This window comes from Carcharhinus amblyrhynchos, unplaced genomic scaffold, assembly GCF_965287045.1.
Source record: "Carcharhinus amblyrhynchos unplaced genomic scaffold, sCarAmb.v2.hapA scaffold_872, whole genome shotgun sequence".
Taxonomy (NCBI): domain Eukaryota; kingdom Metazoa; phylum Chordata; class Chondrichthyes; order Carcharhiniformes; family Carcharhinidae; genus Carcharhinus; species Carcharhinus amblyrhynchos.
In genome coordinates, this window is record NW_027650612.1 from 44,485 (window position 1) to 58,580 (window position 14,096).

Genomic DNA, 14,096 nt, shown 5'->3' on the forward strand with positions numbered 1-14,096 from the left:
CCTTCAACCCCCCCGCTCACACCTTTGCCATCCCTCTCTCTGCTTCCTGTTGTTGCTCTCCATGCCTTCCCTCTCAGCTCTTGTCCAAAGGGTCAAAGTTGTAGCCACTTCCAAACACCAGGCCTTTGTTGGACTGATCCTTCACCCTCCGACAGACCCTCGCGTCTCCAACCATGACCTCTGTCCAACGGCGCTGTGTCGAGTCGATCCACGGTGCGCTGGGCGGACAATTATCCCCCTTCAATTGGCCTTGGGCGGAGCCTGCCCCTTGGCCCACCCTCTCCGTCCATGCCCGCTTCTCCCTCCTCCTGCCTCCCCATCATGCCCGCCCGCCCCCCCCTCCAGCGTTAACACTGACACGGACATTATTGTCTGTTCCCCAGTGAGGCAGTGAAAGTTGGTCGGATTGTGTGAAGTGGGCCAAAGCAAGCTTCCACCAGGTGGCGCATTGCGGGCGGCGGGTGTACCATCTTTCAGGAGCGGTCGTCCCCCCCCACCCCAGCTTCGAGAGCCTTCGAATGTTCTCCCCCTTCCAGAGGAGTGTGGCACAGATGCAAGCATCGGTCAGAGTGGGATTGCAGGATAAAGGATGCGGTATTAATCAGAGTGAGTTTGCAGACCCGTGAGAGATGCAGCATTAATAAGTGCCTCCATGGTGTACCCATATATTCAGTTGCCCTGGTTCTCAGTCAGCTGTTACTTTGACCTGCTCCTTTGAAGGGCAAATTTACCCACTGTGAGAGAGAGAGAGAGAGAGAGAGAGAGATGGTTACTCTTATTCAACCGTGAAAAGAACCATAGAACCCGACAGTGCCCATCAAGTCTGCACCGAACACTATCCCACCCAGGCCCCGACCCCATAACCCCACACATTTACCCGACTAACTTCTCATCCCGGGACACTAAGAGGCAAGTTAGCACGGCCAATGCACCCAACCCACACGTTTTTTGGATTGTGGGAGGAAACCCACGCGGATATGGGGAGAATGTGCAGGCAGCGACCCGAAGCCGGGAATTGAACCCAGATCCCCTGGTGCTGTGAGGCTGCAGTGCTAACCACTGGGCCACCGTGCTGCCTATTCCAAGTCAGGGTTCTTATCACAGCCTGTAATCTAGACTCAATTAGAAATGGGAGCACAGATAGTCACCTTTCGTGAAGTATATCACCAATACCGTTAATAATGTGCCGAAGGTGATAAAGAGCGTGGGGAGTAGGTAATGGTGCCTCTTGTCGGGGCTGTGTTCCACTTGGCACTGCGGGAAGCCAGAGGAAGCTGGATGGGGAAGAATTCGGGATAAGTAAGCTGTCATAGCGGCGCCGTTCATACATTCTTAACCGCAGGTGCACACAAACGCACACACAAGCACAAATATGCATCAGGTACGCAGCACAGATACACAAGTGCAACTATACAAACACAAGTACACAAATACAGTTGCACAGTCGCACAACTACACAGGCACAAGTACACAAGCACACACATGCACTGTGGCTCACCGGGAGACACTCTTGACTCTGGGTCAGAATACTGAGGGTTTAAACCCCACTCTGGAAGAGTTTGAGGGTGAAAAAAGCTAGGCTGGCATGTGGCGGATGCCTTGGACAAGATTTCGGACTGTCTGGTCCAACAGGTGGGCACGCAATATCCCACCAATACTCTTCAAACAAAGTAGGGGGTGTTTCTCACAATAGCGGCAGGTAAAGGGGGGATCTAGGCGAATTCATGAATGGGATGGGAATGGAAAGATACGGACTCGGTTTTAATTTAGTCAGGGCATCATGATCGGCACGGGCTTGGAGGGGCGAGGGGCCTGCTCCTGTGCTGTACTTTTCTTTGTAAACAAAATGTTCTCCAAATTTGACCAGATGACTTCACATATCGTCCAGGTACACCCCATCCGCCACCTTCTCACTCACCCTGCCCACACTCTTTGGCAGTCTCTTTGTATCCTCCAGACAGCTTATCTGTCCCACCGAACTTTGTGGCAAACTTGGCTGACTTGCACTCGCTTCCCTTCATCTAACTCCTTCATCTTGTTGATAGCCCGGGGCGGGGGGTGGGGGTGGGTGGGTGGTCTTGCACCGACACTATCCCAGCCATTTATTCTTTCCTAGCCCTTAGCCTGCCCTCGATCCAAGAAAATATCTCTAAAGGTGACCCAATAGATAGGGGGGGAGGGGGAGAGTCATGTGGGCCACATGGGCCGACTAGGCTGCTTCTGTTGCTAATGGCGACTGTCCGTTCACAGTGATTTGAGACGTGCCAATTTGCATTTCTCTGAGATGAGAGACAAGTTGTCGAAGTTTTTCGCCTCACACTCATCAGGACAAGTGCAGGAACGCGAAATTTCAGACAAAAACGAAAGGAGTGGGCCATTTGGCCCTTCGAGCCTACTCCACCATTCCTTTTGAACATAGTTGATCATCGAATTCAATATCCTGATCCCCCCCATTCCTCCCATATCCCTTGAGCCCCACGAGCTATATCTAATTTCTTCTTGAAATCGCACAACATTTTGGTCTCAGCTATGCTCTGTGATAGTGAATTCTCTACCCTCTGGGTGACGAAAATTCTTCTCACTTCAGTTCTTACCCCTTATCCTCAAACTATAACTCCCAAGTTCTGGATTCCCCCACCATTGGGAACATTCTACCCTGTCTAGCCCTGTTAGAATTTTATAAGTTTCTGTGAGGTCCCCTCTCACTCTCCTAAACTCCAATGAATACTGTCCTAACTGACTTAATTTCTCCTCCTATGACAGGCCTGCCACCCCTGGAATCAGCCTGGTAAACCTTGGCTATTCCCAATCATAAAGATATAGGCCAGGGGAGAAAAGGGTGCTGATTGATCGGCAAGTTGACCCTGATTGGCTGGGCCATTGTTAATCATAGGATCTTATAGAGCAGAAGGAGGCCATTTGGCCCATTGAGCCTGCACCGACCACAATCCCACCCAGCCCCGATCGGCATAACCCCATGCATTAATCCAACTAGTCCCCCTGACACCAAGGGGCAACTTTAGCATGGCCAATCAACCTAACCCGCACATCCCTGGATTGTGGGGAGAAACTGGAGCACCTGGTGGAAACCCACCCGGACACGGAAAGAATGTGCAAACTCCACACGGACAATGACCCAAGCCGGGAATCGAAGCCAGGTCCCTGACGCTGTGAGGCAGCAGTGCGAAAGGAGAAATTAATCAGGGGCATGAGGCTCCCTAAGGTCCTGGTAAGTCAAAAATGGCACATGACTTGAACAAGTTCCTTTTGTTTGCACACAATGGGTCACTGTGCATGATCACATGGCACATTGAGCACATATAAATGAGCCACAGTACAAGGTTCACTGCATCGCTTAAACTGGTTGTCCATTTGCCTGTTAGCACACTTAGGGTTGCCCAGCAAGGGCTATCCAATCGCAGAATCAGATCTAACAGTGGACGATTTCTGAAAACAGCACAGATGACGATGGAGATTACAGAGTAACAAATTTTCACCTAATAAATTCAGCCTGCGTGTCTGGTTATTAAGTCGATTGGCCACCGAGCAGGTATAGATGCCACAGTCCTCCAGGCTGAAGGTGTGCAGGGTGAGAGACTGGTTAGAATTCCAGAGGGACAGCCTCTCTGTGTCTGTGATATTTTCCCCGTCCTTTGTCCAGGAGAATTCTGGCATGGTGCCGCGTTCCACAGAGCAGCTAAGAGTCACATTGCGCAGGGAGCTGGTCTCATTGGGCATCATGGTAAGCATGATCCCAACAATGGGCTCTGGCAGAGAAAATAAACCTGATGTCAATGGAAGGTAATTTTCATTTCAATCCACAGTGAGACACGACCCCAGATTACATTAGATAAACTTCTCAAAGTTCATAAGAATGATTCCCTGGAACCAGCAACAGCACGGGGTTAGATACAGAGTAAATCTCCCTCTACACTATCCCCATCAAACACTCCCAGGACAGGTACAGCACGGGGTTAGATACAGAGTAAATCTCCCTCTACACTGTCCCCATCAAACACTCCCAGGACAGGCACAGCACAGGGTTAGATACAGAGTAAAGCTCCCTCTACACTGTCCCCCATCAAACTCTCCCAGGACAGGTACAGCATGGGGTTAGATACAGAGTAAAGCTCCCTCTACACTGTCCCCCATCAAACACTCCCAGGACAGGTACAGCACGGGGTTAGATACAGAGTAAAGCTCCCTCTACACTGTCCCCATCAAACACTCCCAGGACAGGTACAGCACGGGGTTAGACACAGAGTAAAGCTCCCTCTACACTGTCCCCATCAAACACTCCCAGGACAGGTACAGCACGGGGTTAGATACAGAGTAAAGCTCCCTCTACACTGTCCCCATCAAACACTCCCAGGACAGGTACAGCACGGGGTTAGATACAGAGTAAAGCTCCCTCTACACTGTCCCCATCAAACACTCCCAGGACAGGTACAGCACGGGGTTAGATACAGAGTAAAGCTCCCTCTACACTGTCCCCATCAAACACTCCCAGGACAGGTACAGCACGGGGTTAGATACAGAGTAAAGCTCCCTCTACACTGTCCCCATCAAACACTCCCAGGACAGGTACAGCACGGGGTTAGATACAGAGTAAATCTCTCTCTACACTGTCCCCATCAAACACTCCCAGGACAGGTACAGCATGGGGTTAGATACAGAGTAAAGCTCCCTCTACACTGTCCCCATCAAACACTCCCAGGGCAGGTACAGCACTACCCATAGTTGGCCATCTCTGTCAATGTCACTAATCCCATTGCACACAGTAGGCCATCACCATCTCCACCATTAACCTCGGTGACCACCATTGGTCACCTCTGCCCAAGTCTTTAACATCATTCATCATATTTGGTCACCTTTGACTACACTATCATCTCATTGGCTACAGTTGACCAACTATCTTGACACCATTAACATCCCAAAAAATTATTGACCACATTTACCAAGAAGATTCACATCAGTCATCACAGTTGGCCAACTTGTCTAGACCATGAACTCCACTGGCAATTCTTTGCCACTTCTGTCCATACCATTGACACCACTCACCATGGTTGGCCACCTCTGTTTGCTCGATTAGTCTCAAGTCATCACGGTTGGCCACCTGCCGATACGGTTAATTCCTGTGGTCAATAGGTGGCCACCACGTTGGGGCCTACTCACCATAAAGGGTCACCTCCGTCGAGGCTTTGTCCTCAGCTCCGTCATCAGCGGTGATGATGATCTGGTAGGTGCCTCGGTCACTGGGGGTGAAGTTGGACAGGAGGAGAGAGCCAGTCTCGCTGAAAAACCTGATCCGGTTGCGGTACGGTGTGGACGGGAGGGTTTTATTCTTGCTGACGATGTACTGCAGGATTCGCGTGGGACCCTCCTTGTCCACTTTCCAAGTGATGCTGTGGAGTTTGTTTGAGGACTCCACAATGTAGAACGCCTCCAAATGAATTGGATGGCCACTGAGACCATAAATAATTCCTTCCTTCAACTTCACTTTCAGGCTCAGCCCAGCACCTAACGGGGAAAAGAAAATCAGAATAACAGATACCCGGGAGTGAGTTACAGACTGGAATCTAATCGAGGGGTTCGGGGTGGTTTATATATAGAATAACAGATACCCGGGAGTGAATTACAGACTGGAATCTAATCGAGGGGTTCAGGGTGGTTTATATATAGAATAACAGATACCCGGGAGTGAGTTACAGACTGGAATCTAATCGAGGGGTTCGGGGTGGTTTATATATAGAATAACAGATACCCGGGAGTGAGTTACAGACGGGAATCTAATCGAGGGGTTCGGGATGGTTTATATATAGAATAACAGATACCTGGGAGTGAGTTACAGACTGGAATCTAATCGAGGGGTTCGGGGTGGTTTATATATAGAATAACAGGTATCCGGGAGTGAGTTACAGACTGGAATCTAATCGAGGGGTTCAGGGTGGTTTATATATAGAATAACAGATACCCGGGAGTGAGTTACAGACTGGAATCTAATCGAGGGGTTCGGGGTGGTTTATATATAGAATAACAGGTACCCGGGAGTGAGTTACAGACGGGAATCTAATCGAGGGGTTCGGGGTGGTTTATATATAGAATAACAGATACCCGGGAGTGAGTTACAGACTGGAATCTAATCGAGGGGTTCGGGGTGGTTTATATATAGAATAACAGATACCCGGGAGTGAGTTACAGACTGGAATCTAATCGAGGGGTTCAGGGTGGTTTATATATAGAATAACAGATACCCAGGAGTGAGTTACAGACCGGAATCTAATCGAGGGGTTCAGGGTGGTTTATATATAGAATAACAGATACCCGGGAGTGAGTTACAGACTGGAATCTAATCGAGGGGTTCGGGGTGGTTTATATATAGAATAACAGATACCCGGGAGTGAGTTACAGACTGGAATCTAATCGAGGGGTTCGGGGTGTTTATATATAGAATAACAGATACCTGGGAGTGAGTTACAGACCGGAATCTAATCGAGGGGTTCGGGGTGTTTATATATAGAATAACAGATACCCGGGAGTGAGTTACAGACCGGAATCTAATCGATGGGTTCAGGGTGGTTTATATATAGAATAACACATACCCGGGAGTGAGTTACAGACCGGAATCTAATCGAGGGGTTCGGGATGGTTTATATATAGAATAACAGATACCCGGGAATGAGTTACAGACTGGAATCTAATCGAGGGGTTCAGGGTGGTTTATATATAGAATAACAGATACCCGGGAGTGAGTTACAGACCGGAATCTAATCGAGGGGTTCGGGGTGGTTTGTATATAGAATAACAGATACCCGGGAGTGAGTTACAGACCGGAATCTAATCGAGGGGTTCGGGGTGGTTTATATATAGAATAACAGATACCCGGGAGTGAGTTACAGACCGGAATCTAATCGAGGGGTTCGGGGTGGTTTATATATAGAATAACAGATACCCGGGAGTGAGTTACAGACCGGAATCTAATCGAGGGGTTCAGGGTGGTTTATATATAGAATAACAGATACCCGGGAGTGAGTTACAGACTGAATCTAATCGAGGGGTTCAGGGTGTTTATATATAGAATAACAGGTACCCGGGAGTGAGTTACAGACTGGAATCTAATCGAGGGGTTCGGGGTGGTTTATATATAGAATAACAGGTACCCGGGAGTGAGTTACAGACTGGAATCTAATCGAGGGGTTCGGGGTGGTTTATATATAGAATAACAGATACCCGGGAGTGAGTTACAGACTGGAATCTAATCGAGGGGTTCGGGGTGGTTTATATATAGAATAACAGATACCCGGGAGTGAGTTACAGACTGGAATCTAATCGATGGATTCGGGGTGGTTTATATATAGAATAACAGATACCCGGGAGTGAGTTACAGACTGGAATCTAATCGAGGGGTTCGGGGTGGTGTATATATAGAATAACAGATACCCGGGAGTGAGTTACAGACTGGAATCTAATCGAGGGGTTCGGGGTGGTTTATATATAGAATAACAGATACCCGGGAGTGAGTTACAGACTGGAATCTAATCGAGGGGTTCGGGGTGATTGCTATAGAGAATGATAGGAGCATGAGTAGGCCATTCGGTTCCTCGAGCCTTTTCCACCTGTCAATAAATTCTTTTCTGATCTGATTGTGGTCCTCTCTGCCTGTCTCCCCCCCATAATGCTTGTCTCTGCCCCCCTCCCCCTTGTCAATCAAAAATCTGTCTAACTCTGCCTGGAATTTATCCAGTGACCCACAACATCAACTCCCCTGCAGAGTGAGCGGGATTTCCACAGACTCATGTCTCCCAGAGGGAAGGAGTTCCTCCTCTTCCCTGTCTTCAGTGGGACACCCCAACTCTGAAAGTGGGTCCCCCTCATTCTCCATTCCCCCTATTCTCCATTCCTCCATTCCTGACCTGACCATACTGCCCATCTGAACTAAACCCCCCACCCATCCAGGGGCCCCCTATTCCCATCCTATTCATGTATTTGTAAAGACGGCCCTTAAAAGTCCCTACCGTATCTGCTTCCACTACCTCCCCCGGTATTGAGTTCCAGGCACCCACTACCCTCTGTTAAAAAGTCTGCCGCGTTTATCTCCTTTAAACCTTGCCCCTCACACCTTAAACCTGTGCCCCCTTGAGTCTTGCACCCTGGTTAAAAGCTTCTGACTATCCACTCTGTCCGTGCCCCTCGCAACCTTGTCGGCTTCTATCAGGTCTCCTCTCAACCTTTGTCACTCCAGTGGGAACAAACCAAGTTTCTTCAACCTCTCCTGATAGTTAATGCCCTCCATCCCAGGCAACATCCTGGTAAATCTTTCCTTTACCCTCTCCAAAGCCTCCACATCCTTCTGGTAGTGTGACGACCAGAATTGAACACTATATTCCAAGTGCGGCCTAAATAAGGTTCTATAAAGCTGCAACATGACTTGCCAATTTTTAAATTCAGTGCCCTGGACGATGAAGGCAAGCAGGCCGTATGCCTTCCTGACCACCTTCTCCACCTGTGTTGCCACTTTCAGTGTCCTGTGTACCTGTACGCCCAGATCCCTCTGCCTATCGGTACTCTTAAGGGTTCAGCCATTTACTGCATATTTCCGAACTGTATTAGAATCTTGCTAAGGTCACCTACCAATCAGTAGGAGTACAATGCTGATAATCACCACAGGTCCCGTCTGTCTTATATCCATGTGTTCATCAGCGTTCCGGAACTGGCTAAGTCACGTTGAATCTGATTCCCCATTTGTTCCCATCTAATTATCTCTGGACAGCAGCAATTCCTGTCAACATAAGGCAGTGATTGGTCAATGGGATCGCTCCAGGCACAGGGCCCCGTTGCCAAGGGCCATCCCCACAGAGTTCAGTGACTCCACAGGGGGAGGGTGGGCCCCTTCTGCCATCATCGTACCCCAGCCTTGAAAGGTCAAAGACAGAGAGACAGGGGCAGCGGCAGATGAAGGAAGAGGGGGACCGTCCGAGAGAGAGGGAGGGCGATTGAAAGAGAGGGCAAAAATCATGGAATCATACAATGCAGAAGGAGGCCATTCGGCCCATCGAGTCTGCACCAACCACAATTCCATCCAGGCCCTATCCCCATAACCCAATGCATTGACTCTAGCTGCTCCCCCTGACACTAAAGGGCAATTTAACATGGCCAATCTAGCTAACCCACACGTCTTTGGAGCAGAGAAAGAGAGAATGAGAGAGAGGGAGAGAGACAGAGAGGAAGAGAGCAGGACAGAGAATTGTAGGCAGAGGAAATGAGGAGAGATGAGAAAGAGGGGAGGAAGCGAGAGATGGAGGGAGAAATTATGAGAGGGAGAGACAGACACACGTGGAGAAAGTCAGAGGGGGCGAGCAAGGCAAGGAGGACTGTGGGGAGGAAGGGAGGGGTGAGGGAGAAAGAGAGAGGGGTAGATACAGGAGTAGATACAGGAGTGTGCGAAAGGGGGAGAGGAAGACAAAGGGAGAAAGGTACAAATTGAAGATAAAGCAAAGGAGGGGGAAAGGGAACAGAGAGGGAGAGAAAGACAGAAAGAGTGGGAGAGAAGGGCTGACAGAAAAAGAGGCAGAGAGAGAACAAAGAGAGAGATGGGGGGAGAGAGAGAGAGACGGGGGGGAGAGATACAGGGGAGAGAGAGAGAGAGACAGAGAGACAGAGAGGGAGAGAGAGAGAAAGACAAGGAGAGAGAAAGAGACAGGGAGGGAGAGAGAGAGAGAGGGAGAGAGAGAGAGACAGGGGGAGAGAGAGAGAGAGACTGGGGGAGAGAGACAGGGGGAGAGAGAGAGACAGAGAGACAGAGAGAGAGAAAGACAAGGAGAGAGATAGAGACAGGGAGGGAGAGAGAGAGAGACAGGGACAGAGAGAGAGAGAGAGACGGAGCGAGAGAGAGAGACGGGGACAGAGAGAGAGGGAGCGAGAGAGAGGGAGACAGGGAACGAGAGAGAGAGAGTGAGGAAGACAGGAGAGAGAGAGAAAAAGAGAGTGTAAGGGAGACAGGGAGAAAGAGAGACAGAGAGAGACAGGGAGCAAGAGAGAGAGAGAGTGAAGGAAACAGGGAGAGAGACATGGAGAGAGAGAGAGAGACAGGGAGAGAGAGACAGGGAGAGAGAGACAGGGAGAGACAGAGTCAGGGGCAGAGAGAGACAGGGAGAGAGAGACAGGCTGGACAGTATCTGGCTGGACAATGGCTGGACGGTGGCAGTTAGTGAATGAGTTCGTGCTGAAATTCTCACTAAAACCAGGTGGAGATCCTGGATAAATAGCACACTTCAACCAATATCCGTATCATTTATACTGTAATGGAGGGGGTGAACATCTCCGAGAGAGACCGGGAGAGAGAGATGGGGAGAGAGAGAGAGAGAGAGAAAGGGATGGGGGAGAGAGAGTGAGAGAGATGGGGAGAGAGAGACAGGCAGGGGAAGAGAGAGAGAGAGACGGGGAGAGAGAGACAGACAGGGGGAGAGAGAGAGAGAGACGGGGGAGAGAGAGAAAGAGACAGGGGGAGAGAGAGAGAGAGACAGGGGGAGAGAGAGACAGACAGGGGGAGAGAGAGACAGACAGGGGGAGAGAGAGAGAGAGACGGGGGAGAGAGAGAAAGAGACAGGGGGAGAGAGAGAGAGAGACAGGGGGAGAGAGAGACAGACAGGGGGAGAGAGAGAGAGAGACAGACAGGGGGAGAGAGAGAGACAGACAGGGGGAGAGAGAGAGAGAGACAGGGGGAGAGGGAGAGACAGACAGGGGGAGAGAGAGAGAGAGACGGGGGAGAGAGAGAGAGACAGACAGGGGGAGAGAGAGAGAGACAGACAGGGGGAGAGAGAGAGAGAGAGACAGGGGGAGAGAGAGAGAGAGAGACAGAGGGAGAGAGAGAGAGACGGGGGAGAGAGAGAATCAGGGAGAGAGAGAGAGACAGGGGAGAGAGAGAGAGAGACAGGGGGAGAGAGAGAGACAGAGGGAGAGAGAGAGAGACGGGGAGAGAGAGAATCAGGGGAGAGAGAGAGAGACAGGGGGAGAGAGAGAGAGAGACGGGGGAGAGAGAGAGAGAGAGACAGGGGAGAGAGAGAGAGAGAGAGAGAGAGAGAGACAGGGGGAGAGAGAGAGAGACGGGAGAGAGAGAGAATCAGGGGAGAGAGAGACGGAGAGAGAGAGAGAGAAAGGGAAGAGAGAAAGATGGGGAAAGAGTTAGAGTTTAGAAGAATGAGGGGAGATCTCATTGAGACATATAAGATGATGAAAGGGATGGATAGGATAGAGGTGGAAAGACTCTTCCCGCTCAAAAAAGACAGTAGGACTAGGGGGCACAGCCTCAAGATAAAGGGGGGGCGGTTCAGAACGGAGTTGAGGAGGAACTTCTTCACTCAAAGGGTGGTGAATCTCTGGAATTCTCTGCCCGTTGAAGTGGTGGAGGCTGCCTCGCTAAATATTTTTAAGAAGCGGATTGATGGGTTTTTGATAAGAGAGGGGATTAAGGGTTATGGGGAGAGGGCGGGAAAGTGGAACTGAGCCACGACAGATCAGCCATGATCTTATTGAATGGCGGGGCAGGCTCGAAGGGCCAGATGGCCTACTCCTGCTCCTATTTCTTATGTTCTTATGTTCTTATGAGAGAAAGAGAGACAGGGAGAGAGAGAGAGAGACACACACACACACACACACACACACACACACAATCCTGACCAGAGGTTAAAGCCAGGCCTGTGTCTCCTCCCAGATATCCCATATCGACAGCCCATTGGTGTCAAGACATTTACTGAGTGTCCAGGGACAGATGGGGTGGAGGGGGGATTGAGGATGGTGGGGTGGGGGGGGGATTGAGGATGGTGGGGTGGGGGGGGGGATTGAGGATGGTGGGGTGGGGGGGGGATTGAGGACGGTTTGGGGGGGGGGATTGAGGACGGTTTGGTGGGTGGGGGGATATATCCCTCCGATATATGCTGATGTCATTGGGCAGGAAACACTCTGCTCTCTCAGAGCCGCAAGGAACAATAAAAGGTTGTGAATGTAACCCATCCATCACACAAACCAGACTCCCATCATTGACTCTGTCCACACTTCCTGCTGCCTCGGAAAAGCAGCCGGCATAATTAAGGACCCCACTCACCCCGGACATTCTCTCTTCCACCTTCTTCCTTCGGGAAAAAGATACAGAAGTCCGAGGTCACGTACCGACCGATTCCAGAACAGCTCCTTCCCTGCTGCTGTCCGATTACTGAATCAACTCACCTCGCATGAAGTTAATCTTTCTCTACACCTTAGCTGTAGCTGGAACACTGCATTCTGCACCCTCTCCTCTCCTTCTCTCCTATGGATTCTATGAACGGTATGCTTTGTCTGTACGGCGCACAAGAAACAATACTTTTCCCTGTATCCCGATACATACGCAGTAAGAAAATCAGATTAAACTAAATTAAATGATTGGATTGGAGCTTGTGGGATCTTCCTCTGTGTCTCTCTCGGCCCCTGGCCCAGGTTACGAAAGGAACGGCCTTAGTGCAGGGAGAGGAGGGTCCGTAGCCTCCTCTACTCTCCTCCACACCCTCATACCTCCGCCTCCCCCTCCACGCATTCACACACCCCCTCCACACACCCCTCACAATCCCCCATCCACGCACCCTCACACCCCGCCCCCCCACCCACACACACACACACACACTCTCTCCCCCTGCCACACACACTCTCCCCCCACCCACCCACTCTCTCCCCCCACCACACAAACGCTCTCACCCCGCTCCCCCCACACACACACACACACACACACACACACACACACCCCCACACACACCCTCACAACCCCCACCCCCTCCACTGAGGATGTGTCTGCACTCACCCCTCCCTCAGAACGAGAGACCCTCACCTACATTGGCTCAGGCAGCGATGTCCAGGGATTGCGGGGGACTCCCAGCAGAGATTTATCCCAGCCCTCACCCCGTCGGCTGGACGGATGGATGGTGGGTGGATTCCTGGTGTGGGGACACTACAGAAAGGTCTATTCTTGGCATTCCAGTCTGACTGAGGATTCCTGCTTATATATGTGAGGCCACACACATTCTGAAAGTAACTCAGGCAGCAGTTGTAGGAAGATGAAACCAAAAGCAAAAGAGAGTCAGGAATCATTTTTGGTTGACAGGAAATTTGTCTTTGAGTTAAAATTCAGATAAACAGGATATTTTGTTGACGCATCAGGGCAATTAAAGGTCCACTAAAGGAGGGGGTGTCGGAAGAGAGAGGTCAGAAAGTTATCTTGGAATTCAGAATCCCAGAAGGAGGCCATTCAGCCCATCAAGTCTGCACTGACTCCCTGACAGAGTATCTTACACAGGCCCTCTCCATCCCCTGCCCGATCCCCCTTACTCCACATATTTACCCTGTTAATCCATCTGCCCTACCACATTTTTGGACACTAAGAGGCAATCTTAGGCAGGTGACTTATAGAGTCGTAGGTGTCTATAGCCCAGAAAAAAGACCCTTTGGCCCATTATTTCTGCCCCAGTCAAAGACAAACCACCCAATTACTCTGATCCCATTTTCCAGCTCTTAGCCCATAGCTTTGTATGCATTTGCATCACACTTGCACATCTAAATACACTTGCACATCTAAATACTTGGTAAATGTCTCAGTGAGTTCCAGACTCCCAGCTCCTCCAGGTAAAAATGTTTTTTCTCACATCCCCCTCTAAATCCCCTACCCTTTACCTCAAAATCTATGCCTCCTGGTTACTGATCCCTTCACCAAGAGGAAAGGTTTCTTGCTATATATCTATCACTCCCCCCTCTCCACCACCCCCCCCCCTCCACCCCCCACTCCCCCTCTCTGCACCCCCCCATTCCCCCTCTCTGCTCCCCCCATTCCCTCTCTCCATCCCCCCACTCCTTCCTCCCGCTCCCCCCACTCCCCCTCTCCGCCCCCCCACTCCCCCTCTCCGCTCCCCCCGCTCCCCCTCTCGCTCCCCCGCTCCCCCTCTCCCGCTCCCCCCGCTCCCCCTCTCCGCCCCCCCCCACTCCCCCTCCACTCCCCCCACTCCCCCTCTCCGCTCCCCCCACTCCCCCTCTCCACTCCCCCCACTCCCTCTCCGCCCCCCACTCCCCTCTCCCACTCC

General features: G+C 50.9%; 1 protein-coding gene and 1 long non-coding RNA gene across 2 annotated transcripts; both read right to left on the bottom strand.

The window, feature by feature from the left end:
• Nucleotides 1–639: 639 nt before the first annotated feature.
• On the bottom strand, nt 640–3,761 carry LOC145340250 (uncharacterized). The gene is made up of 3 exons (XR_013886221.1): nt 3,498–3,761; nt 1,149–1,274; nt 640–734 (listed from the first exon to the last, which is right to left on the bottom strand). It is a non-coding gene; the product is annotated as an uncharacterized LOC145340250 (long non-coding RNA).
• Nucleotides 3,762–5,167: 1,406 nt separating this feature from the next.
• Nucleotides 5,168–8,774, bottom strand: LOC145340249 (hepatic and glial cell adhesion molecule). Its single transcript, XM_080184697.1, has 2 exons — nt 8,632–8,774; nt 5,168–5,520 (listed from the first exon to the last, which is right to left on the bottom strand). Exons 1-2 carry the CDS (start codon nt 8,687–8,689, stop codon nt 5,168–5,170), a joined length of 411 nt encoding a protein of 136 aa, XP_080040823.1. The 5' UTR covers nt 8,690–8,774.
• Nucleotides 8,775–14,096: the final 5,322 nt, after the last annotated feature.